The 26,667-nt window shown below is 46.2% G+C and overlaps 1 protein-coding gene across 1 annotated transcript in view; it reads left to right on the plus strand.

Moving 5' to 3' along the window:
* Nucleotides 1-3,760: 3,760 nt before the first annotated feature.
* LOC128343814 (zinc finger protein 616-like) overlaps nt 3,761-26,667 on the plus strand; it is a 47,418-nt gene continuing 24,511 nt past the window's right edge. The window contains exons 1-10 of the mRNA XM_053293249.1: nt 3,761-4,243; nt 4,943-5,035; nt 7,919-8,139; nt 9,694-10,178; nt 11,787-11,913; nt 14,664-14,749; nt 15,010-15,178; nt 18,557-19,502; nt 23,166-23,215; nt 25,441-25,916. Coding sequence (XP_053149224.1) covers nt 9,765-10,178; nt 11,787-11,913; nt 14,664-14,749; nt 15,010-15,178; nt 18,557-19,502; nt 23,166-23,215; nt 25,441-25,916 — 2,268 coding nt within the window. The 5' untranslated portion in view covers nt 3,761-4,243; nt 4,943-5,035; nt 7,919-8,139; nt 9,694-9,764. The remainder of the gene's footprint in view (nt 4,244-4,942; nt 5,036-7,918; nt 8,140-9,693; nt 10,179-11,786; nt 11,914-14,663; nt 14,750-15,009; nt 15,179-18,556; nt 19,503-23,165; nt 23,216-25,440; nt 25,917-26,667) is intronic.

A 26,667-nucleotide genomic window follows, 5' to 3' on the forward strand; every position in this document is an offset into this window, starting at 1 on the left:
GGGAGCAAAATGGAATGTCCATCTCACATTATACCTTTTAAAGAGCCAGGTTTGTAAAGTCTCTCACAGCAGGGCTGGAACTATAATGCAAGTTTTAAAAGAGAGTGTCCATGTGGTGTAGTGGCTAGAGCAATACCACAGAAGTTCCTACTCCTCCTTTTGGAGAAATTAAGACTGCATTCCCAACAGGCCCTGGGGTTTTTGGCACTCTAGGAGAAGTATGACTTTGGTTCTCCCCCACCGCCCCACCATTTCCATACAGAGGCAAAAGAAAAACCGGACAGTGCATGCAGAAGGAAGCCAGACGTGGGTGACATGTACTCACACAGCAATGCATGTGCGAACACACACCACGCATAAGGAAGCAGACGTTCTGCATTTTGCATTGAACTAATTGACTACATTTGGAACCTGCTTATCTGCATGAGTTATTTTGTTTTCCCAAAGAATTGGGATATTACGAAGAAAAGCCTACTCTCCCTCTCTTTTGTTTTAAAGATAAAAGGCACTACAGTAAGTTGTCCCCATTGCATTTAAACATTCAGAGGAAAGAGAAAGACTTCAAAACTGTATTTACAAAACAAGTTTGCAGTACTGAGAAAGAGCCCTTCACTGATCCTTAATGGGTTCCAAACAGCACCCTCTCACACATGATACAAATAGCTGAGCCATCTTCAGGTCTGGGAAGTGATGCTCTCTCAGGGGCGTAGCAAGGTTGGAGTGGGCCCAGAGACAAGATTTTAAGATGCCCCCCCACCCCCCGGCACTGAAGCTCAGCTCATGAAGTAAAGAAATCTTAAATGAGGCTGAATAGTGGTAACAAAAAGCATAGGGGTGTGTGTGTGTGTGTGTATACACACACATAAACACACCTATGTGCCACAATAGAACATCATCCTAAATTAGTTTTGTAAATTGTGGATGATGCAAGTCATTTAACGGTACTAGAGAAATACATGCTGTTCTAGTAGCTTCAGGTTTTAACACCCACATCAATTTTGGAGGATGAAAATACAACTGAAGGAAGCCCGGGTGGGTACACAGCTGAGGGAGTCAGTCATGTGACTTGCCTCTGGGGCCCCCCAAGGCCGTGGACCCCCAGACAACTGTCTCCCCTTGCCCTATTATAGTTACGCCCCTGTGCTCTCTCTGAGTGTGACCCTGTGAGTGTAGCCCCCAGTTGGAGCACAAGGACAGGAGGATTTTTTGGACCTTTGGGGCTACTGTAATGTGGGTCTGAGGGGAGAGGTTTATTTTGAGGAAAGTGCCGGACTGAGGAAAGAAGACAGAGTGAGAAGAAAGCAGTAAAATCCTGGACTAAGAGGATCAGAGTGAGAGAGACAAGCCAAGCAGGGAGAGAAGCCAAGCAGGAATACAACACTAGCTCTCTTCAGGAGAAGACTGGAAAACGAGGAACAAGTCTGACCCCACTGAATTGCTGGCCTTTTAAGGGTTTCCACTGTGTCAGGGCTGAGGATTTGCTGTACACTAAATACATACTTGAATCATTTTCATCATTTCTCACCCCACTCCCCTTTCCTTTCGTTAAATAAACCTCAGTTCTTATTTATTCGATTTCTATACTGCCCTTCCAAAAATGGTTCTGCTTAAATACATCTGAAAAGTTGTTCATAAGAAGAGCCCTGCTGGATCCAGCCCAAGGCCCACCTAGTCCAGCATCCTGGTTCACACAGTGGCCCACCAGATGCTTGGAGAACCAAGGTCTCCTGGGCCAGTGAGGGGTGATGAGAAGGAGAGCTGCTTTTACTGATTGCAAATTGCAGATCACCTACCCAATGAGAGCTGTTAGAGGAAAGGCGTCAACAAGGTCCGGAGGCCACGGCACAACACATCTTCTATCTATATAAAACACTTAGGTGATATGTGGCACGTGCATGCCACATAGAGTTGTCCCCCATCAGGCTGAGTCCTACCCAGCACAGCTGGAGTTACAAAGGACATACTCTTTCCCCTCACTCTCTCTCTCTGTGGAAGAGGATGGATTTGCCACCAGTCAGGAGAAGAGGAAGTGGTTGGGGGCAGGATTTCCTGCCTAGGCTACCCACTGACATGCTAGTGCTCCCATCTACAAAAGTTATTTTACAAAGGGGAGTATGTGATTAGGGGTTAGACAGACTGTCTGACTATGCCTGGGGAGAGCCGGGTTCAAATCCTCATTCATCCATGATTCTCACTGGTTGACCTTGGGCCAGTCACTTATCTTTCAGTCCAGATTTCCTCACAGGATTGTTGTAAGGATAAAAATAACCATGGAGAAAGATCACGCTATGTATGTACAAATAAACACCCCGACCTGCCTGAAATGGCATAGTCCAGAAGACTGCAGCAATGCTGCTTCTGATTCAGTCCCCAGAGTTCCCCAGATCCCACCTAATTTATTTATTACACGTATATCCCGCTGCTCCTCCAAGGAGTTCCAAGCGGTGTACATGGTTATTTCTATCCTCACAACAACGCTGTGAGGTAAGTTAGGCTGCGAGAGACATGACTGGCCCAGAGTCACCCAGTGAGTTTCATGGTTGAATTGAGATTCGAACTTGGGTGTTCCCAGTCACACTCTAACCACTACGCTATGCTGGCTCTGTGCTGAATACCTAAGGAGTATTCAGGGCATTGTCAGGAGTCAGGACTATTTATTTATTTAGGTAATATGTATACCGCCTACTACCAAAGTCTCTAGGTAGTTTACAGCATAAAACAAACCAAACATTTGACAGTTAAACATAAAAGATCAAATTAGAATATCCATAAAAAAACACGGAGGCGAGTCTCATGATCAGTGAGACTCACCTTTAGGGGGTTTGCAGGGAGATTGGGCTTAGCTCACTCTCCCTGCAGTCGACCGCCTGTGGAGCCCTGGGCGGCCGGATCAGCGGCCCACACGGCTGTTGGCTCTGTCACGGAGCCGGCGGGGGCTGTGGTGATGGGGGGGCAGGGGCTTGTGGCCCTCGGAAGTGCCAGGATGCCCTGTGCAAGCACATGGGGCATCCTGGAGAGACCCCCAGGGCCGGGAGGCTGGTTTCAGCCTCCTACTGGGGGTCTCCTCGTGTGTTGCCGTGGAGCTGTGCCATGGAGCCGCGCTGTGGCAATACATGATCAGGAAGAAGAGGTTGACCTTGGCCAAGGGGAGGGGGAATTAGGTGGGTTAGCGGCCAGGAGCTGCGCAGCTCTTGTGGCAGCACACGACCGCCAAAAAGCGGGCTAGGCCCCCTCAGCCCGCTTTTTGGCGATGGTGAGAATCGCCTCACCAACTAACTAAAAAGGTTGGCTGAAGAGATGTGTCTTCAGTTGTTTCCTAAAAGCCCACAGGGATGGAGTAGCTCTCATCTCAGCAAGAAGTGCACACTCCACAGTCCTGGGGCAACTACAGAGAAGACACGCCTTAGGGGTATAGGTATACCTTTGGGGGGTATATGTCCGAACAGGGATCCAGGCTTTGGGGAGCAGCAGCATTGCAGGGGCAGGTGTCACTCAGTGGGAAACAGCCATTCCTTGCCCTTTTTGAAGGGGCCATTTTCATTTTTTTTGCTTAGGATCACTAGTCCTGTATATTTTTACAAGGAAGCCTTAATTCAGTTTTTGCATTTCCTGCACCCGTCCCGTGGATGCAAAAATTCCTTTGGCTAGGAAATAAGAAATCAAAGTTCAGTCATAAACTGGAAGGTTGGATAGATATGTGGTGGGGGTGAGGGGGACAAGGTGGGAGGGGGGGGCATTTGGGAAAAGGGGAACAGCTAGGAACCCAGGAAAGGATCGTGACGCCAGGAGCAAGGACATCAGGAGCAAGGACGATTGTGACATCAAGAGCATAATTTGAAAAATCTCTGGAGAAGCCTCGATTGTTGAAAATAGCCTTTAAATCTATTAAAGATAATCTGTTGACAATCTGTTTCTTCCAAGACTGTCTGGAATCAGAAGAACCTCAAACAGCCATTTTCCCTGAGAAGAGGGGAGCTTGCTTCAACCCCTTCCTTCCTCCTGCTACAGCCTTCTGACTTCCGGTTGGCCAGAAAATATGGTTGGCTGTGGCAGTCAGCCTGTATATTTCTCCTCCAGGGTTGGGCAATGGGCTTAGGGTAGCGCCTGGACAACCAGAAGACACAATCATTTAACTGGCGGTGCCAATCATGGAAGAGAGCAGCAGCAGGGCGGAGGGGCTGAAGCAAGCTCCCTTCTCTTCAGAGAACATGGCGCTCTCTCTCTCCCTCCTTCTGATTAATCTGTAAGTTTCCCTTCTTAACAAGGGCATTTGTTTGATGGGGGGGAAGAGGGGCACAGCACCCCCTGCCCTTACAGAACAGCCCCCTCGTGCTGCTTTCTTAGAAATCATGGACGTTGATCAGGTTCTTGATAGAAACTGTGTCTCGCAAGTTCTTATTTGTCAATGTTAATACCATACCATTGTGAAGAACACAAAACACTATGCACCTAAACTAGAGCTTTGTGCCTCCTGCAGTTTCCTGACAGAGCTTTGGGCTAATCTAAATACTGACTTTAAAAGGCATTGAACCAGAGTCAGATTGTGAGACACTGTGCTGGGGCTGGACAGGGACAGTTGCTCTCCTGCTGCTCAATACAATAGAGCTCTTTGCCCGTTAGCTGGGATTCCTTCCTTGCGCTGTGACCGAGAATGAAACTCTGGGCTCCTCCTCTGACCTTGTCTTCCTTCTAGCCTGCTGGCCAAGCGGCATTGGCATTCTGTCACCAGGCTGATGCTTCTGGTCCCAGGCTGTAACCACTGCTCTCCTGTCTCATCCCTGGGAAGGAGTTAGAACATTTTTCCATGTCAACTTTTCAGTTCATGGGGCTGAAGCGAGGGAGGGTGCGGCGGAATTCAGGGACACTCCATCGGTTTCCCTCAATTTGTGTTCTTGTTAAATGGGCTTGAAGTATTTTCTCTCTCTGTTTCCTTCTAAAAAAGGACTTTTGGTTTCCAAACCTGGCCTCCCGTCCTGGCTGGAGAAAGAAGAAAGACTCCTTGACGGGGGCTCCAAGGAAGGAGAGAGATGTGCAGGTAGCTCACAACTTGTGGGGCAGGGACATTTGTCAGACACATCGGGGAGAAAACTATCTGGTGGGTTGTCCAACAAGTGGGAAAAGGGAGTGTATGCAATGTCAAATCTTATTTCTTTATTTATCACATTTATAGACTGCCCCATCCAAAGGCTCTGGGCAGTGCACAATAAATTTTAAAAGACATAAAACAAACGCCATCTAAAACACACGACTTAAAAGTTTTCTCAGCCTTTTAAAATTTGTTGGTTTTAATTTTGTGATTTATTTTAAATTGTTGAATTATTTTCAACTTTTTATATGTATTTTAATTGTTTTATGTTAACCGCCCAGAGACTAAAGTCTGGGCAGTATATAAATGTGACGAATAAATAAATAAAATAAATAAATAAACTAAAACTTTTTAAAAACATGCACAATGATACCATAAAATACAAAGCATCCACAACAAAAAAGGTTCATATAAATGCCTGAGTAAAAAGCTGGGATTTCACTTGCTTTTTAAAAAATGTGATAGTGACTGAGTGAGAGCAAGGCTGTTGAACTTCAACTGTCCAGCAGCTTTTGAACTACAGCTCCCATCATCCCCAGCGAGAGTGGCCAAAAGTCAGGAATTATAGGAGTTGTAAACCAACATGGTGTGTTACCTTAAGTGGCACAGAGGGAAAATGCTTGACTAACAAGCAGAAGGTTGCCAGTTCGAATGCCCGCTGGTGCTATATTGGGCAGCAGTAATATAGGAAGATGCTGAAAGGCATCATCTCATACTGCGCGGGAGGAGGCAATGGTTAAACCCCTCCTGTAATCTACCAAAGAAAACCACAGGGCGATGTGGTTGCCAGGAGTTGACACCGAGTCAACTGCACAACTTTACTTTACTTTAAACCAACAAGGGCAGGAGCCCTGCTGCAGGTCTTAGGGACATAGGAAGCTGCCATATACTGGGTCAGACCATAGGTCTATCTAGCTCAGTTTTGTCTACACAGACTGGCAGTGGCTTCTCCAAGGCTGCAGGCAGGAATCTCTCTCAGCCCTGTCTTGGAGATGCTGCCAGGGAGGGAACTTGGAACCTAGATGCTCTTCCCAGAGCGGCTCCATCCCCTAAAGGGAATATCTTACAGTGCTCACACATCAAATCTCCCATTCATATGCAACCAGGGTGGACCCTGCTAAGCTAAGGGGACAAGTCATGCATGTGAATAGTGCTTAGCCAAAACATCCAATATCAGCCATCAAGAAAGATGTATGGCTGCTTAAAAAACCAACACAAAAAATCTGTCCAATTCACCCTTTAAAAGGTTGGCAAACAATTCTAGAAAGCTTTCCATCTTATTAAATAGACATTACAACATGGCTGCTGCTTACATGTACAATAGACAATGGTCACCTTAAGTGGTGCAGCAGAGGAAATGCTTGACTAGCAAGCAGAACATTGCCAGTTCAAATCCCCGCTGGTACTATATCAGGCAGCAGCAATATAAGAAGATGCTGAAAGGCATCATCTCATACTGTTTGGGAGGAGGCAATGGTAAACCCCTCCTGTATTCTACCAAAAGAAAACCACAGGGCTCTGGGGGCGCCAGGATTCGAAATCGACTTGACGGCACACTTTACCTTTATCTGTATTCTAGTATTGTTCTGGGCACAGAGATCACACAGTTAACTCATGGTAAGTAGAGAATTCAGCGAACATCAAGGCATGTGGCACATTTCACAGATATTGCAACAGCTGTTTTAATCAGTGCTTTTTATTAATGCTTGACTTCTAATGCTGGCATACAAAAGTGCAGGCCATCTGACTAGCAATTAACAGCTTCAAACGTATGGCCTGAAACTACCTTCTGCAGATGTTTGCCCTCCCTAAAACTGGCTAATAGGCCTTTCAGGCTTACCCAGAACTTGAGCCAGAAACTATACAGTGTGTGCAACGTACGCAAGATTGCCACTGCTTTGACTTTCTCTATACAAATGAGATCTGATATTATTTAGTAATATTATAGGAGAAAAGCTTGCAAAAAGAGTTATACAAGTGTCATTCTAGAGTATGTGTAGTTATGAAATATGTCTCTTTTTGTAAAAGTAAATGATGCTTTCCCCCGAAATTACATCTTCTTATATTTGCTGACAGCAGTTTTTATATGCAGAGTTCACAAGAAGAAACACATAACTGCCCTGAGCCATTTTTGGAAGGATATATTGTATTTGGATATCAATCAATCAATCAATCAAACAAACAAACAAACAAACAGTAACACACTTGTGGTAGCAAGCATTAAGCGTCCCCTTTGCTAAACAGAGTCTGCCCTAGTTTGTATTAGAATGGGAGAAGCTTGTAATTCAAGATGCTTTCAGATAAAAGGAGATAGGTGTGGTTCACTTCACTGCAGACCCTTTACAAGAAGCTTGAATTTCAAACTTCTGAGGGATAAATTTATTATATGTGGACTAGTGGCTCTATAACTTTTTAACTTAAGAGCTTAGTATCCTACAGAAGAAAGATTACCTTTTAAAAATAGAGAAAACTTCTTTGGACTAGAAGGAGGTTGGAGGCATATTGTCCTCGTGGGAATATTGCATGAAAAATCACTGAGAAAGACCGAAATGCGTCTGACTGCAATTACAAGGACTTGAACTCACTAGGAACGACAAGATTATACTATTTAGTCTGCATACATCTGAGAACATTTTAAATGAATTAACCAGCATATGTCTGAGAACTTATTATCTGCTATGATCTTTTAACAAAAGGTCCTTCTTAACTTTTAGTTATTTTTATGAAGTACTAACAACTATTATTAAAATATCCATTATATTTATACTTTCATTTTTTGTATATACACATTATTAATCTAGCGACTCCTGGTCTTTTCTTTTATAATCCCAGGGAATTGTGCTTCAACAACAACACACTTCCGGGACCAAGTTCGCCCAGCCTGCTCTAGGGATCAACAAGACCAGATTCCTAGAGAGGCCCCTAAAAGCAAAAGCTGTGAGCAGGTGCCCGGTTTCCGGCCACTCAGTCGGAAGGAACCTTTGTTGCTCATCCTATATGCGGCATTTAGCAGCAGCGGTGTCTCCTTGCTAAGGAAGCCGGGCAGCGCAAAGGTAGGTGGGGTGGTGTAGCAGGGAAGCCCCGGAGCCGGGACGGAGGTGCTACAAGGCAAGAAAGCGGGAAGAGCCTTGGGAAGGGACCGGGGCGAAGGAGATGCGTGGCGGAGCAAGGAAAGATGAGCGGGGTGTTTCCCTGATTCCGTGCCGTTGGAAAGTCTGCAAGCAAGGAGGAGGCTTTATTTCTCAAGAACTGCTGTGCATGTTTTTAACTAGTGCTTTAAAAAAAAAAATCTAAAATCCATTATGAGAGATGGTTTTTTTGTTTTTGTTTTCTGATTGGGAGGAAAGGAATTTCTGCATTTACTCTACACGGAGAGAGCTTGGGGAACATCCTCCCTGTAGGGTGTATACAGGAGTTTTTGGTGATGTTCTCATCAGGAAACTTCTTTCCCTTTTTCTCTGTTTAATCGGCAGAGATCCTGAAGGGGAGAGCAGAGCAGACTGTTCCCTGTGAATGTGTCTTCTAGATTTAATTTCCAGCTATTCAATTTCTGCTTAATGGGGTGAAAGAGGAGAAAAGGAGAAGAGTCTGGTTGGAACTCTTGGGAATCAGTAGGAACATAGGAAACTGCCATATACTGAGTCAGACCATTGGTTTATCTAGCTCAGTATTGTCTTCACAGAGTGGCAGCGGCTTCTCCAAGGTTGCAGGCAGGAATCTCTCTCAGCCCTATCTTGGAGATGCTGCCAGGGAGGGAACTTGCAACTTTCTGCTCTTCTCAGAGTGGCTCAATTCCCTGAGGGGAATATCTTGCAGTGCTCACACATCGTCTCCCATTCATATGAAACCAGGGTGGACCCTGCTTAGCTAAGGGGACAGGTCATGCTTGCTACCACAAGACCAGCTATCCTCTCTCAATCTCTCCTCCACAATCTAATTAGAGAGGAATGTTAGGGAGGCAGCTGCTGATGGGGAGTGGGGTGAATCTATTTATCCCCCTTGAAATGCAAGGAGGCAGCCACCAACTATAGGAGTGGGAGGCTGAGAAGCAAGACTGGGAGTCCCTGGAGTCACCTGACAGCAAGTTGGCCTAAGCAGTTGACCCACCCATGAAGTTTGGCCTAACACCGACATCAGGAAGCCTCTTTGTTCCCACGCCCTGTTAATCTTGAGGTTCCCCTCAGTACATTTCTCTGCACAGAAGCTTCTCCTTGAATTTGGGGGCATTTTGCAGAATTTCAAAGTAGTTTTCCAAATGTAAGATCAGAGCTAGGCAGCAAAAGCAAACAGCGAACTTCTGGGGAGGCAACTCTTAGGCGGAAGTTCATTCAGCGGTAGGGGGAGTGGTTGAGGATGGTTGAGGATGGTGCAGTGGAAGGCAGGAGCTCAGTCACGGAAGCCTCAGGGAGTTCTGCATTTTATTATTTATTTGATTTCTATACCGCCCAGGGCGGTATAGGCTCAGGGCGGTTTACACAGAGAAATAATAAATAAATAAGACGGATCCCTGTCCCCAAAGGGCTCACAATCTAAAAAAAAAAGTGTGCCTCTCAAGTGGAGGAGCCTCTTCCCAGTCTCTGATCCTCAGAGTAATCTTGGCTTTGCAGGTCTAAGGAGTCCCAGCTGTTTTTGTTGGCCCCTGCCTGAAGGCATAGGTGCCATTAGAGGACAGGCTGAAATGGAACAGCAAGACTCAGCTGGCCCTGGAGCAGTGAATGGCCATGAGGTGGGAAGCACTGAGGAATTCAGCACTGAGGAATTCATCTTGCCCACAGGCAAGATGCTAGGAGAGGACATCAGTTCAGATGCAGGGCGCCAGCACTTCAGGCAGTTCTGCTACCAAGAGGCCAAGGGCCCCCGAGAGGTTTGCAGCCGACTCCACAGCCTTTGCCATCAGTGGTTGAAGCCAGAGAGATGCACAAAAGCTCAGATGCTGGACCTGGTGATCCTGGAGCAGTTCCTAAGCATCCTGCCCCCAGAGATGGAGAGCTGGGTGAGAGAATGCGGAGCGGAGACCAGTTCCCAGGCAGTAGCCCTGGCAGAAGGTTTCCTCCTCAGCCAGGCACAGGCCAAGAAGCTGGAAGAGGAACAGGTGAGTGTCTCTCTTTCATCCTAGTAGTTGCAAGGGGCTGAAAATGTGAATAAGGCTGATGTAGATATCCCATCAGGTAGCACAGTTTTCAGATGGAAACATTCCAGGAAGGGTTGTCACAAGTATTTTTCTCCTCCCCCCGCTTTTCTTTTTACTGCACCATATATTGTGGATGGTGATTTGAAAAATGTATATATTAAAAAATCCGTACAGCAGTAGAAGCAGAATTAGGAGCAGGTGAAAGCCCTCTTGCCTGTGGGCTTCTCAGAGGCATCTGATGGGCCACTGTGTGAAACAGGATGCTGGACTGGATGGGCCTTGGGCCTAATCCAGCAGGGCTGTTCTTATGAGAGAGTATGTCATCCTTGTCACTCCCAAGTGGCAGAACATGAATGTAAGGATATCCAAATATTCCCTTCAAGACACACATACTATAATTCTTCTTTCTTGAAATGTCACGAGAAAGGCTGTTCCAACCCCATTCTCCTCTTCCAGCTCTTTGACTGAACTATTATTTATTTCAACAGAAGGCTTTTTAAAAAATCAGAGCAAAAACCCAGCAGTCGCAGCCAATTGAGCATTGCAAACCTAACACCACACCATCAGCCGTTTTTCTTTTAAACTTGCGGTACCTCCCCAAGCCCTCTGAAATAAAGTTTCTTTTCTCTTTGCCCCAAAGCTAGCGAATGAAGAGCAGAACCTCTCCTGAGGATGGAAATTCTCTCATCTCGGTGCCACTGCCGAGAAGGTCCTATCCCAGGTTAGGAACATAAGAACAGCCCTGCTGGATCAGGCCCAAGGCCCATCTAGTCCAGCATCCTGTTTCACGCAGTGGCCCACCAGATGCCTCTGGGGAGCCCACAGGCAAGAAGTATGTGCATGCCCTCTCTCCTGCTGTTGCTCCCCTGCAACTGGTATTGAGAGGTATTGTGCCTCTGAGGCTGGATGTGGCCCACAGCCACCAGACTAGTAGCCATTGATAGACCTGTCCACCATGAATCAATCTAAGCCCCTTTTAAAGCCATACAAGCTGGTGGCCATCGCCACATCCTATGGCAAGGAATTCCATAGATTAATTATGCTCTGTGTGAAAAAGTACTTTTTCTTGTCGGTCCTGAATTTCCCAGGGGTGCACAAGTCAAATACCCTGGTGGGCCGGAACCAACCATGACTTGGTAGGCAGGGGCCGAGGTAAATTTTCAGCACATTCATGATTACATTAAAATTAATTCTTAAAAATATTCATGAAAGCAAGTATTAGTTGCCCACAGCATGAGGAGGGAAGAGGAGGCTCCTAGCAACCTTTCTTCTTTCTTGTCCCCCATGCACTTCCGACGCCTTCAAAGGTCAGTTTTGAAAGGGGGCTGACCCCTACCACGTCCATGGGGCAAGGTGGCATTTTGCTCCTCACCTCCACAATACTTTGGGCCAGCCCTGGGGTCAGTAAAACAGTTCCCACGGGTCAGATGCAGCCCAGGTTTTATGTTGTGCAGACCTGCTATACAGGAATATGAAGCAGTGTCTCCAAAGAACTCAGCCTAGGAGTGTCCCTTGATGTAAACTCTTTCCCTCTCCACAACCCCTCTCTGGGATTTTCTGTCCTTTCAGGTGGATGGACTGGCAGTAGGAATGACTGCTGATCTCTCTGAGGTAGAGAAGGCTCAGCTGGATGTTGGACAGAGGCCGCCTTTCACATGGATTGTGCAGGAGGGTGACCGAATAGCCCCCTTGCTGGGTAAAGGCTGATGGGGTGTACTTCAACATGGACTCTCTTTCGGCTGAGTCTGAAATCTGTGGGTTTATTTAATGTTCCTCTTTGGTCTGTGTGGTGGAAAGTATTTGTCTCTGCAGCTTTCCCCCCCAGTTTAAAAATAAATATAGATTCAGCCCTTGTAGACTTCCTAAATCTAACCCAGCATTTAGAATTATACCCATGAGCTAACAAGGGAAGCAGTTGCTTTCGCAGAAACAAATTAAATGAAAATGTGTGGGAACATAGGAAACTGCTATATACTGAGTCAGACCATTGGTCTATCTAGCTCAGTATTGTCTTCACAGACTGGCAGCGGCTTCTCCAAGGTTGCAGGCAGGAATCTCTCTTAGCCCTATCTTGGAGAAGCCAGGGAGGGAACTTGAAATCTTCTATTTCTTACATCCCTTGTTCTTTCAGAACTATTAAATGCTGAAAGAAACATAGAAATCTAAAGGCTTTTCAGATTCCTTTCAGTAAAAGGATTGAAACTCGCTCCCCTTTAAAAAGCGTTTCTAGTATTTTAATTGGCCGGCTGTATTCCTTGGATTTTAAATTTGGTTTTAACTGGGGTTGGGGTTAGCCAGTTTCTAGTCCTATTTTTATACCACTTTACTGTTGTTGTTGTGAGCTGCACAAAGCAGTCATGCTGGGGGGTGTGGGGAGGTAAATATTTTAAATGAAGAAAGAAAACCAATCCAGTCCATTAAAATCACATGCAGTGTGGCCATAATGGCTGATGAGAATGTGACAATGCCAGAGTTCTATCTTAGCCCAGAGCTTTGAATGTGGAAATTCCTCATTCTTTTGTCTTTGAATGGGTGCCATCTTTGCCTCTTGTGATGGAATGCACTCGGCCATCATGGTCTAGTGTTAATCCCTTGTTCACAATGGGTAATCAATTCAAACTGGACCCAACTTTAATTATGGAAATCCAGACCCATTGAGGAGTTAAATCCAGATTGGCCATTGGCCGGAGACCCCTGTTGCATCAGAAATATAATGGTTCTTCTCACTGCATCCAAGAGCCCTCCCTGGAAGGGTGGGGCAGCCTTCCCTCTCTTTAATTCCTATAGATTGAAGCCAAAACCCTAGCCATTGTGTCAACATTCTCCAGTTGAAGTCCAAAAAGCAGAGGCTGTAGCGATTACACACTCCCAGCCAAGGACTTAGGTCACAGTTTTTCCTTCTGCTAACTGGTGTCCCAAGCAGTGTTCCCTGTAACAGGAAATCCCAGATATTGTTGACTACAATGCCCATCATCCTCAGCTGCAATGAGCTTTAGCTGGGGTTTATGGGAATTGTAGTCAACATCAGGAAATCTCTGTTACAGGGAACACTATTAATGGTGTCTCAGCCAAGGACCTGTTTAAATGCTGAACCAAAATAAAGCTCAGTGTTGGCTAATGTTTTTATATTTTCTTCTTAAATGCGTGTGCATATTTCTTTATTCCCACTTTCCCCCACTTCCTTATTCTTTTTTCTTTTTCTTTATTGCGATGAAATTACAACAGTGCAAAAACATAAAATTGATTGAGGATGATGATCATATATATGAATATAACTGGAAAAGAAAAAGAAAAACCCCTTAAACATAATAAGGTACAACCAACACAGGAGGAAAAGGGGTGGGGGAACCACCTTCTTCTAAAGATATATATCTTATGTTTCAAAACATAAACAATTCAATAAAACTTGACCATAGCTGAAAATTCCTCTTGCTTATCTTGCTGTCGTGAGGGGAAAAACCAGTTCAAATGCTGTCAAGGAAACACATGTCAATTATCCAAAGTTGCACTTCAGGAGTCAATTTGTCCTTCCCGTGTTGTATTATAATCCTTTTGGTGACCCCCACCCCCCCAAGTGCAAAGCATCCACAATTCCCCTCAGTTCCTTATTCTGAATGCAACTCTTACGTTTCTTAATTCTTATATATTTAGAAGTGGTTTCCGTCTGATTTTAAAAGGTTCTAGAGCAGGGATTCTCAACGTTGGGTCCCCAAATGTTGTTGGACTTCGACTCCCATAATCCCCAGCCCCAGTGGCCTTTGGCTGGGGATTATGAGAGTTGAAGTCAAATAACATCTGGGGACCCAACGCTGAGAATCCCTGTTCTAGAGGGTTATTTGCAAAACTCTTCTTCATGTGCCTCGTAAAGTCATAGCACCACTGAATGTCTTGTTCTTTAGACTGACACACTGTTTGTCCAGATCTGGGTTCTGTGAACTCTGGCTGTACAGTGCTTGTATGTCTCAAGTGACTGATCTGAGTTGTAGAGGTCATGTCAGAGCCTGGTCAGTGGCGCTAGATCAGTCTTCATTCAAGCTTTCCTTAAATGAGCAGCATGCTCCAAAAGTGGGATCAGAGCAATCTGCCCACAGAGAGTACAGGTAAAGTGTGCTGTCAGGTCAGTGTTGACTCCTGGCGACCCCAGAGCCCTGTGGTTGTCTTTGGTAGAATACAGGAGGGATTAACCATGGCCTTCTCCCACCCAGTATGAGATGATGCCTTTCAGCATCTTCCTATATCGCTGCTGCCTGAAATAGGTGTTTCCCATAGTCTGGGAAACATACCAACAGAGAGTACATCCCAGAAAACTAGAGGTAACTGCCAGTAATAATGGAATTCCTGGAGTGGTTTGGTCCCTGGTGATGTAGGACTTTAATGGTGAGCTGACTTGAAGCTGGACTGGGCAGCTAACAGGATCCAACATATTCCCATCTCCCTTCTGTGTAGGCAATGGAAAGACCTTGGTGCTTTGCTCCGGGCCTTCTCCTCTCTGTGGCGGAGGGGATGCAGTTGCTGTGCCATCACTAAATCAGGTAAGAGAAGAGTGACTGGAGATGGGCCAAGGAGACTCCTGGGTGCTTCTGTCCCTTGCCTATCTCCCTGGGCTGAAGGAATCTACCTCTTTACCTTTGCTTCTGTCACAGCTGCCCACTGGGAAGGCTTTGAATGCCACTGAGGAGCATCGGCTCACATGGGGAATCCTTACTCATCTTCCCTTTTAGTTTAATTAATTAATTAATTAATTTTTTTATTTTACATATTTTAATACCGCCCATAACTTACGTCTCTTCAGGATTCATGCCTGACCTATGAGGAGAAGTTGTTATTATTTCAGGATCGTTTGACATTGGATGAGGTGGCTGTGTGCTTCACGGAGGAGGAATGGGCTCTGCTGGATCCTGCCCAAAGGGCTCTGCACAAGGAAGTCATGGTGGAGAATTCTGGGCATCTGGCCTCTCTGGGTAAGGCTTCCACTTCTCAGCTGAAAGCAAGAATCGCAGCTGTTGATGATGCTGGCTGGTCCATTTTCCTTGGATGATCCACTTACTCTAATTTACTTTTAAAATGTGCAATTGCTATTTCAGTGAGAGCCCATGATGAAGTATGGATATAGAACTTTAAAGACAATGGGTAAAATGCGGCAGCCTCTAATGAGCTGGCAGGGCATAGGGATTCTTCATTCCTTGCCTGATGTTGACCTCGATTCAGTTGCTATACGTTGTTCTACAGTATTGGAGGTTGCCTCTTCGCTCTTCTTTGTAGGCAGCAGGATGGTCTGAGAGGGGCCTTCCTTCTGGGTTGAAGGATGGGGGGAAGAAGAAGTAACAGGCAGATAAGAAACCAATAAAGATAAGCTGGTAAATGTGGCTCCCATTAAATGTAAAGTAAAGTGTTGGCTGCCACATTTACCAGCTGGTCTGTATTGGCTTCTTTTCTGCTAGGCAACTGTAAGAACTGCTGGCAAAGAGACTCTACATAGGAAGCTGCCATATACTGAGTCAAACCACTGGTCCTTTTAGCTCAGTATTGTCTACATAGACTGGCAGTGGCTTCTCCAAGGTTGCAGGCAGGGATCTCTCTCAGCCCTATCTTGGAAATGCCAGGGAGGGAACTTGGAACCTTCTGCTCTTCCCACAGCGGCCCCATCTCCTGAGGGGAATATCTTGCAGTGCTCACACATCAAGTCTCCCATTCATATGCAAACAGGGCAGACCCTGCTTAGCCATGGGGACAAGTCATGCTTGCTACCACAAGACCAGCTCTGCCATGCTTTTTGCTGTTATTTGTTGTCTCCCGATCTTCTGGCTAATTGTAACAACTTTCAGCTGGGTCTCTTGCTAGGCAGAGGGCCTTGCAGCCATTGCAGCTAAAAAGGTGATGACTGTGCCAGAGGCACAGCCGACAGTGGGCCGCTGGGCGGGCCACCTGTAGGTGGTTGGCCATTGGGGGTGGGCTTCGGAGATGGGCCTGAGGGCAGGAGCAAGCCTTGCTGTTGTTGTAAAAATGTCTCTCATTAATTAAGTGTTGGTTTACCTGGATATGGGAGGGGGCAGCATTACAGGGGAAACAAGATCAGAAATGTAATCGTTGTTACCCCTTCCAGCCCCCTGCTGGCTCTTTCACCTTGGCAGTACTGACCACCCACAGAATCTCACCTTGCTTCTTTGTAATGCTCAGTTGGCTCAAAATAAAGCAGAAATCCACGACTTAATTGTGGATGCTGGAGCTGACCTGGAATGTATTACAGAGACATAGATGAGGGAGGCTAGTGCTCCAGTTCGGGCCTAGCTTCTCCCAGCAGGATACTTTGTGGTGGAGCAGGTGAAAGGATGTGGGTGGGGAGGAGGAGTGACTTGTAGTCTAGAGGAAGAATATCCCCCTTACCAGGGCTCCTGTCAGGGAATTGGCCTCTATTGAGTGTGTGTACTATATCTGGAGACCAAGGATAGATTGGGACTTCTTTCAGTGTACTGTTCACTCTGCTGCCCAATGGAGTCTCTAATTGAGCCGACTTGGTTGCAGAAGTGACGTTGGAGTCTCCCAGATCGATAAGAACAGCCCTGCTGGATCAGGCCCAAGGCCTATCTAATCTCGTTTCACACAGTGGCCCACCAGATGCCTTGGGAAGCTCACAGCAAGAGCGGAGTCATTGGATTCATCTCCCTCCTAGAAAAATAGGGCACTGTTACTAGTAACCTTTGCACCTGAAACCCGATGTTTTTCAATATGTTCTTTTTCAGAACATAAGAACAGCCCTGCTGGATCAGGCCCAAGGCCCATCTAGTCCAGCATCCTGTTTTGCACAGTGGCCCACCAGATGCCGCTGGAAGCCTACAGGCAGGAGTTGAGGGCATGCCCTCTCTCTTGCTGTTAGTCCCCGGCAACTGGTACTCAGAGGTTTTTGAGGATGTGTTTAAGACAGTTGGCTATTGAGATCTGCATTCTACTCCTCAAATGTAAGGATTAGAGAAGGAATTTAGACGTGAATTGTATAACTGAGTTAAAACAACAATAGATAAAAGGAGGGCCACTTGTCAAGGGCTGCAAAGAAGGAGAGAAATCTTCAGGAACCTCACAAGCTGAGACCAAGATATAGGGATGTGCATGGACCACGGAGGTGTGGTCTGGCACTGGGGTGTGTGTCTAGCTTTAAGGGTGGGGGGCGGGGTTAGTACTTACCTCTCTCGCCGCTCTTCCCCCTCCGGTGCTCGACTTTTAAGCAAAGTTTTAGGGGCAGCAGTGTTCCTTCCTGCTGCCCCTGGCCCCGTTGTTGCCCCAAAACGAAGACGTTGCCGGCACGCATGTGACCGTGACATGTGTGCCGCGCGCTGTGACGGACGCATGCATGCTGGCAACTTCCTCTTTTTCCGGGCAACAATGGGGCCAGGGGCGGCAGGGAAGAACGCTGCCGCCTCTAAAACTTTGCTTAAAAGTTGAGCACCGGAGGGGGAAGAGCGGCGGGAGGGCTAAGTACTCCCCCCCACACTTAAAGCTAGACACACACCCCCCCCCAGTGCTGGACCGCCGGACCGGATCAATTCCGAACCGGTTCGGAGGCCTCTTAACGTGGCCTCCGGACCGGTTCGTGCACATCCCTACCAAAACATTGGATGGGGAATAACTGGTGGGTTATCCACAAACTGGGAAGGAGATGTTTTATGAATGGATCATGTGTATCCAAATGCTTTGTGGAAATGCCTGTGCAATGCCTGGACTTATTCAGCCTAATCTATGGATTTGCCATTGGTCCACCTTGCCTGATAGAGTTCCTTTTGAGTGGTGGGGCCTTCCATGTCCTGCTGGGCTCTTCCCAGCCTTATTATTTAAGCTCTTTCAACTGGAAATGTGCCCTTTACCACATTAACTTCCAGTTAGCAACAGTCAATAGAGGTTATTTAAGTTTGGGTAGGGTCTGCTTCTGCCCTATGTGTCCTATATCCTGTTGTTAGCCTACATTCTAGTAGGCTTATGAGATCACCTGGCATTCTATGTATGTGTCCGTGTGTCTGCCCCCTCCCCCTCGCCCAATTCACAATGCCTGGACCAGTATGAACCAAATCCGGTACAGTTGTATAGACACACAGGGACACCTCAGTGGCATAGTTTGTGATGATGTTGCCCACCCCAATTCAAGATGGCAGACACATAAACCTTTGAGGCGTAAGTGGGCTAAACTGTGAACCTCCTAACCGATATGAATGAAATTTTAATCTGGTTATAGGGATAGTGAAAGGAAAGCAGATTAGTTCTTACTAGAGCAACTTGTTCATAGATCAGATGGCTGGATGTCTGCTCCCTGCTATAAGACTATGTTTATGTTTGTCCCTTCATTCTTGCAGGTGATGAGAGGGAAATACAGAAGGGGAAACTGGAAGCAAACCAGAATTGGAGAGAGAAATCTATTGCTTCTAAAGGGGCAGACTTGCATGAAATTTCTGTCCTAAAAGAATGTCATGAAGATAACGGAATGAATACGATCCTTCCGCACGCAAAAATCTTAACTAGGAAATCAAGTGTTAGCATGGATCAAGGAATCTACACAGGGGAGAAGCCATATAGATGTTTAATGTGTGCAAAGAGCTTCAGCCAGAGCACAAATCTTGTTGTGCATCAAAGAGTCCACACAGAGGAGAAGCCATTTAAATGCTCAGAGTGTGGAAAGGGCTACAAGCATAGCACAGATCTTACTAAGCATAAAAAAATGCACACAGGGCAGAAACCATATGGTTGCTCAGTGTGTGGAAAGAGCTTCACCCTGAACTCAAGGCTTTTTTACCATCAAAGAGTCCACATAGCAGAGAAGCCATACAAGTGCTCACTGTGTGGAAGGAGCTACTGCCAGAGCACAGGCCTTGCTCAGCATCAAAGAATCCATACAGGGGAGAAACCATATAGATGCTTAGTGTGTGGAAAGAGCTTCACCCGGAACTCAACACTTTCTTGCCATCAAGGAATCCACACAGGAGAGAAACCATATCTCTGCTCAGTGTGTGGAAAGAGCTTCAGGACAACCTCTCACCTTACTTCTCATGAAAGAACTCACTCGGAGGAAAAGCCATATAAATGCCTGCTGTGTGGACAGAGCTTTAAGCAGAACTCAAACCTTACTCGACATAAAAAGAGTCACTCAGGGAGAAACCTTATCGATGCTCAGAGAGTGGAAATATTTTCATTTGGAGCTCAAGACTTATTGACCATCAGAGATTCCACACAAGGGGAAAACCACATCAGTGCTCAATGTGTGGGAAGTGCTTCAGCTGCAGCTCAAACCATAATGGACATCTAAAAATTCACACAGGATAGAAACCACCCACAGCTTAGGGTGGCGCACAGAACTTCATAAGCAACAATACATATGCAAATATTATCACCTAAACAATTGGACTGAATACAGAGGAAACTAGGAAGATTTGATCTTGGAACCACTGTGTTTTTGTTTCTTGGTTTTATCTGCTTGAAACTGCTTTAATGGTTGGTGGTTTTACATAAACAGCCTGGAGATGTTTCATATCAGACAGTTTATACATTTAATTAAAAAGAATAAATTTTTTAGAAGTCCTAGAGAAAATGGGAAAGGTGCCAGAATACTAGAGAGAAGGAAATGTTCCTACCTTGGTCACTACATCCTAAAAAAGACATTGTAGAACTGGAAAAGGTACAAAAGAGGGCGACCAAGATGATCAGGGGCCTAGAGCACCTTTCTTATGAGGCAAGACTACAACACCTGGGGCTTTTTAGTTTAGAAAAAAGACGACTGCGGGGAGACATGATAGAGGTCTATATAATCATGCGTGGTGTGGAGAGAGAGAAATTCTTTTCCCTCTCACACAACACTAGAACCAGGGGTCACTCCATGAAATTGATTGCCAGGAGGTCTAGGACCAACAAACGGAAGTATTGTTTCACACAACGCGTGATCCACTTGTGGAACTCTCTGACACAAGATGTGACAGCCAACAACCTGGATGGCTTTAAGAGGGTTTGGATGACTTCATGGAGGAGAGGTCTATCAATGGCTACTAGTCGGAGGGCTACAGGCCACCTCCAGCCTCAGAGGCAGAATGCCTCTGAGTACCAGTTGCGGGAGAGTAACAGCAGGAGAGAGGGCACACCCTCAACTCCTGCCTGTGGCTTCCAGTGGCATCTGGTGGGCCACTGTGCGAAACAGGATGCTGGACTAGATGGGCCTTGGGCCTGATCCAGCAGAGCTGTTCTTATGTACCTTCCAAAAGGAGGGGGGAGGAACCAGGAAGCTGGGGACCTGTCACCTTGACATCAATACTTGGCAATATCCTAGAACAGATTATTAACTTTTTTCTTTTAGATGCTAGGTGGAGACCTTTCTGTTCACACAGGCCTTTTAAAATAGGTTTTTAAACAGTTTTAAAGCTTTTGATTTAAAAAAAATTCTACTAGGTCTTGTTTTGTGTGTTAATTGTATGTTCTCTTTTATTGTGAGCCACCCAGAGAACAATTTGTTATGAGACAAGTAACAAATAAAGTTGTTGCTTTTAATTGTTAAAACGGTCTGGTCATTAGCAGGATCCGGCATGAATCAGTCAAGGATAAGTCATACCAGACTAACCTCAGACCCCCGGTTCAACAGAGACAAATGTAATGTGCTATACCTGGACAAGGAAAATCAGATTACACAGGATGGGAGAGACCTGACTAAGCTGCAGTATATGGGAAAGGAACATAGGTGTTTTTATAGGTAAGAAGGTGAACATTGAGCCAGCAGTGTGATGCAGCTGCTAAAGAAGTGAATACAATCTTTGGCTGCCTTAACAGAAGCGTAGTATCTTCTAGATCACAAGAAGTATAATTGTTTCACTCTGTTCCGCATTGGTTAGACCTCAGTTTATCAAAGACCATCTTGACTTTTAAGAAGGGTGTCGATATATTGGAATGGGTTCAGAAGAGAACAACAAAAATGGTGAGGTGTTTGGAAATAAAGTCCTGTGAAAATTGGATGAAGGATCTAGGTGTAAGAATTAAAATATCATTAGAAAACTTCACTATCCTCTACTGGGGCATTGCCTTTACCGCAGCAGAAATACAGTGAAATTAAATGGCTTTGTCCTCCAGAACTGCCTGCCTGTTTAGCCTACAGGAAAAATGGTCAGATCCCTCTGTTCAGTTAACAATATACAAATTGTGCTCAGCACAATCTCTCTGACAGAAGGCAGCACAGCACAGAGGTGCCACTGCTAGCTGAAAGTGACCAGTCCTTAGGAATACACACAGCCCTCCCCCCCCCCAGCTGGCAACCCTTACCATAATTGGCTGTAAGCTTCTATACCAGGCCTGCTTCACCAGGGATTATGGAAGCTGTAGGCCAACAACTGCAGGAAGGCCGAAGTTGAGCCGCCTGGTCTATACCTCCCCCCGCCTGCCCCATTGGAACGTCATGGATTGTTTACCACTTGAATCCAGGCTCCTCATTTTATGAACCCCTAAGCCGGTTTGAATCCCCGCTGGTATGTTTCCCAGGCTATGGAAACACCTATATCGGGCAGCAGTGATCTAGGAAGGTGCTGAAAGGCATTCTCTCATACTGCACAGGAGGAGGTAATAGAAAACCCCTCCTGTATTCTACCAAAAGAAAACCACAGGGCTCTGTAGGCACCAGGAGTTGAAATTGACTTGATGGCACACTTTACCTTTAAGCCCAGTTCATGATTAATCTTATGATTTCCCCAAGTTTGTCTTATTTTCCTTTCCATCAGCTTGTAACAGCTGCTGTGTTTGATTTTCTGTGTCCATGTGGACACCCTACCCCTTCCTATGTATGTATTTGTTTATTTCGGCCCAAGGCCAGCATATACCTCTTCCTATCTATGTTATAAGATCAAATATTTCCTGAGGCTACCTGCTATGACAGTATTGAAATATCAGATTCTGTGATTAACAATGCCAGTAAGTTGAATGAAAGGACAGAGTCTGGCCTACAATCTCCTTTTGAAGCCTAAAACCTTTGTCAAACCAAGCTAATTTCTTACCAATACTTAATATTATTTCAACGATTGGAACCAATGGACTGAAATTACAAGAGATTACATGCTTGGATGTTCCACTATGCAGTAAAATAGTCTCTGGAGGTGGAAGTGTAAACACACTGGTGAGGCGATTAGGGTTCAGATTTTATTCCTGTCACTGGTCTTTGGGCCATTCATCTCCCATGTACTTCCTACTGATCTCCTTGGAGGAAGAGCAGGATATAAATTTCAAAATAAACATCCCGCTTAAAATGGCAAAGTCCAGATCCCCCCCTAAGTAACCAATGCCAGCTTTTGGGGTGTCCAAACAGGGCAACTCAGGCTTTAGGAAGCAGCATCCAGGGGTTTCTCCTTAGGGAGAAACAGTCTGTGAATGGGTGTGTGTGTGATCCCTCCCCCACTTTTTAGATTTTGTGGGTTTTTTGGTGGGGGCATAGGATCACTCTTGTTTTGGATGGGAACCTTAATTCAGCATTTCCATTCGCTGTACCTGTAATGTGAATGCACAACCACTTCCTTTGGCTAGAAAATAAGAAAGCATGGATCAGGCATTCAATTGGCTGGAGACAGTGTAGGAGTCTACTTGGCCAGGCGACATCTGGGAGATTTTGACAAATAGAGGAAAGGATTAGGAATTCAAGGACCAAGGACTACTCTAGGCATAACGGGTGGGGAAGCCCCGATCAGTAAATACGGAGTGAGAATTTCGATCCGTGTAAACGTTCTTCCCACCCGCCCATTATGCACTCGCTTTGCTCTTTCTTGCAGGGCGATGGGAGTGGGATGAGGGGAGGTAGTAGGCGTGGCTCCTTTTGCTTCCGGGAAGGTCGCTCTAAGGGTTAAACGGAGAGACTACCGCTTCCTAGAGAGGCATCTCAAAAGAGGGGGGGAACTATGAATGGATGCTGACACTTCCGGTCCCACCCCCACCTTCTTTCCCTCCGTGCAGCTGCAGCATCAATGAGCAGCTGCCTTGCAAGGGAGTGGTGAGTGCCAAGGGTGAGAGGGGGACAGGGGATTCCCGGAGCCGAGGGAGGCGATGCAAGGGAGGGAAGTGAGGAAGGATTTGAGAAGAGGCCAGTGGGAGACTGAAGGCGCGAGAAAGAGAATGGGGGTTGGAGACGGAAGACATGATTAGGAGAGGAGAGCTGGTCTTGTGGAAGCAAGCATGACTTGTCCCATAGCTAAGCAGGGTCTGCCCTGGTTGCATATGAATGGGAGACTAGAAGTGTCAGCACTGTCAGATATTCCCCTCAGGGGATGAAGCCGCTCTGGGAAGAGCAAGAAGGTTCCAAGTTCCCTCTCTGGCCTCTCCAAGATAGGGCTGAGAGATATTCCTGCCTGCCACCTTGGAGAAGCTGCTGCCAGTCTGTGAAGACGATACTGAGCTAGATAGACCAATGGTCTGACTCAGTAAATGGCAGTTTCCTATGTTTCCTATGATGTGCTCTCCCATAATATAATAATTTGATATTATTTGCCGACCTGGGACCCTTTTTTGTGAAGGGGTAACAGATCGATTTTGCAAACAAATAAACGGATTCCTGAATTTGTGCCACAAGGAAGGAGCATGCATGGCAACTGAGCCCTCCGTGCCCATGGCATGGCATCCCCACCAGGAGACTTCTTTTGCTTCTCTCTTCTACTAAGCCAGCAGGGATCCCAACAGCAAGGCACACAGCAGAGGGATTGTTGCACGTTTGGATATACTGAGTAAAATTCCAAACTGGTTCATGCTTGTGTGATGGCTTGGATGAAGCAGGTGGGGGGTGGGGGTGGGGGTGGGGAGAGGATGATGATGGAAAGAAATGTCAGGGAAGCCTTTGCTGATGGGGTTGATCCCATTTCCCCCAAGGAAGTACAGGGAGTCAGGTACTGATTGTAGGCTGGGCTGCTCGAGACCGAAGGATTCCTAGATTCACCCACAGGGAGGTAGCCGGGGCAGAGTTCCACCCTAAGACCCACAGCCTCTTGCCTATATTGTAGAGAGCTGGTCTTGTGGTAACAAGCATGAATTGTCCCCTTTCCTAAGCAGGGTCTGCCCTGTTTCATTCATTCATTCATTCATTTGATTTCTATACAACCCTTCCAAAAATGGCTCAGGGCGGTTTACAAAGAGAAATAACAAATATTTCAATCTTTGTTATTGAAATAACAAATGCAACAAATATAACAAATAAATGCAAATATGCTTGCATTTAGATGGGAGACTACATGTGAGAGCCAGTGTGGTGTAGTGGTTAGAGTGCTGGACTAGGACCGAGGAGACCCGAGTTCAAATCCCCATTCAGCCATGATACTTGCTGGGTGACTCTGGGCCAGTCACTTCTCTCTCAGCCTAACCTACTTCACAGGGTTGTTGTGAGGAGAAACTTAAGTATGTAGTACACCGCTCTGGGCTCCTTGGAGGAAGAGCGGGATATAAAATGTAATAAATGTGTGAACACTGTAAAGATTAGGGGATAGGGCTGCTCTGGGAAGAGCACCTGTACACTTACAAGCAGAAAGTTCCAGGTTCCTTCCCTGGCATCTCCAAGATAGGGCTGAGAGAGACTCCTGCCTGCAGCATTGGAGTAGCTGCTGCCAGTCTGAGTAGACAATACTGAGCTAGATAGACCAATGGTCTGACTCAGTAGAAAGCAGCTTCTCTCTGCTAATTCTGTAAGCCCCCTCAGCACATTGCTCTAATACCTTCTCCTTGAATTTTGGTGCATTTTGCAAAGTTTCAGAAAGCCTATTCACATGTTATAGTCATAGTAGTCTCCTTTTGTTCCCATGCTCTTTTTTAAAAAAATGAATGCATATAAAATCATTCACCCAAAACATGTAAATGTATGCAGATAATCTGCATGCATGTACAATGCAACATCTGAAGGGCGTTAAAGTGGTTTCCAGATGTAGATCAGGAGGAGGGGACTGAAACCAAAGTGGGATGTAGAGAGAGCAATTATTGTGGGAGGGGTTCAAAGGAAGGTAGGGAGAGTGGGTGGGGGCAGTTGGCAATGGTGCAGTGGAGGCTAAATCATGTAAACTTAAAGCTAACTTGGGTTTGGTATGTGCCATTCAAGCAATGATCCTAGTTTCTGATTCTCCCTGAGTCTTGGTTTCTGTCCTTTGGGCAGAGAGAGTCCCAGTCGCTAGCTGGAATGATCCACTTTTGCCTCTGGAATGTCTTGCCCCAAAGTATCCTTGTTTGCACACAGAGTAATCTCTTGGCTTTGCAGGACTTAGGCGGCCCACCTGTTTAGTCAGCCCCTGCCTTAAGATGGAGACTCTGTTAGAGGACAGGCGGAAAATGGAAGAGCAGGACCTGGCCAGCTCTAAAGCAGAAAAAGCCCCTGATGCAGTTGAGGTGAGGGGCACTGGAGGAAGATCTGTGGAGAAAACTGCTGGACAAGATGCTTCTAGCTCAGATGCACAGCGCCGGTGCTTCAGGCAGTTCTGCTACCAGCAGGCCGAGGGCCCCCGAGAGGTTTGCAGCCGACTCCACAGCCTTTGTCACCAGTGGCTGGAGCCAGAAAGACACACGAAAGCTCAGATCCTGGACCTGGTGATCCTGGAGCAGTTCCTGGCCATCCTGCCCCCGGAGATGGAGAGCTGGGTGAGAGAATGTGGAGTGGAGACCAGTTCTCAGGCAGTGGCCCTGGCAGAAGGTTTCCTCTTGAGCCAGGCAGCGTACAGGAAAAAGGAAGAGCAGCAGGTAAAAGCATCGCTTTCATACTGAAAGCTCCCAGGGGCTGGAAATGAATGCAGAGTGTTACCGTGTTTGCTCAGATGGGTGCCTTGCATTTGACTAAAGTGGGGGGATTAGCTTAGAAGGGAGCAAATGTGCATGCAGCCAAGTTGTTATAAGGCAGGCCTGCTCAACTTTGACCCTCCTTTAGATGTTGGCCTACAAGTCCCACAATCCCTGGCTATTGGCCACTGTGGCTGGGGATTATGGGAGCTGTCTAAAAACAGTTGAGGGGGTGGGGCCTAAATTGAGCAGGCCTGCTATAAGGCAACAAGAAAGCTGATTGTGGTTAAATAAATCTTTATCCAGAAATTCTGCAGAACAAAAGGCCACCATCCCTGTCCCTTCCATGGAGTTATTTTGTTGCAAGGGGGAGTGATTCTCTTGACATGACTCATGGGAATTGCCTTATCTTGTGTACAAATCAGTGTGTTTCAACCATGAAGCTCCTCCATTTTGTGCCAGTCTCGTGGAATAGTCCTAGTGCTAAGGAAGCCATAGATTATTACCAATCTATGCAGGCTTCTGCTTTGTCACACCTGGCTGTCCCTTCAGGCTGCAGCTGTATAAGTTTATTCTGATACATTGCAATGCTTCATTCAGCTTCTCTGCAACCTCCATATCCTCCTTAATAATCCCTTTCACTCCCTCATTGTCTAACGGTCCAACCGCCTCCCTGGCAGGTTTCCTGCATCTAATGTATTTAAAGAAGTTTTTG

The sequence above is a fragment of the Hemicordylus capensis genome, chromosome 2, assembly GCF_027244095.1.
Source record: "Hemicordylus capensis ecotype Gifberg chromosome 2, rHemCap1.1.pri, whole genome shotgun sequence".
Lineage (NCBI taxonomy): Eukaryota > Metazoa > Chordata > Lepidosauria > Squamata > Cordylidae > Hemicordylus > Hemicordylus capensis.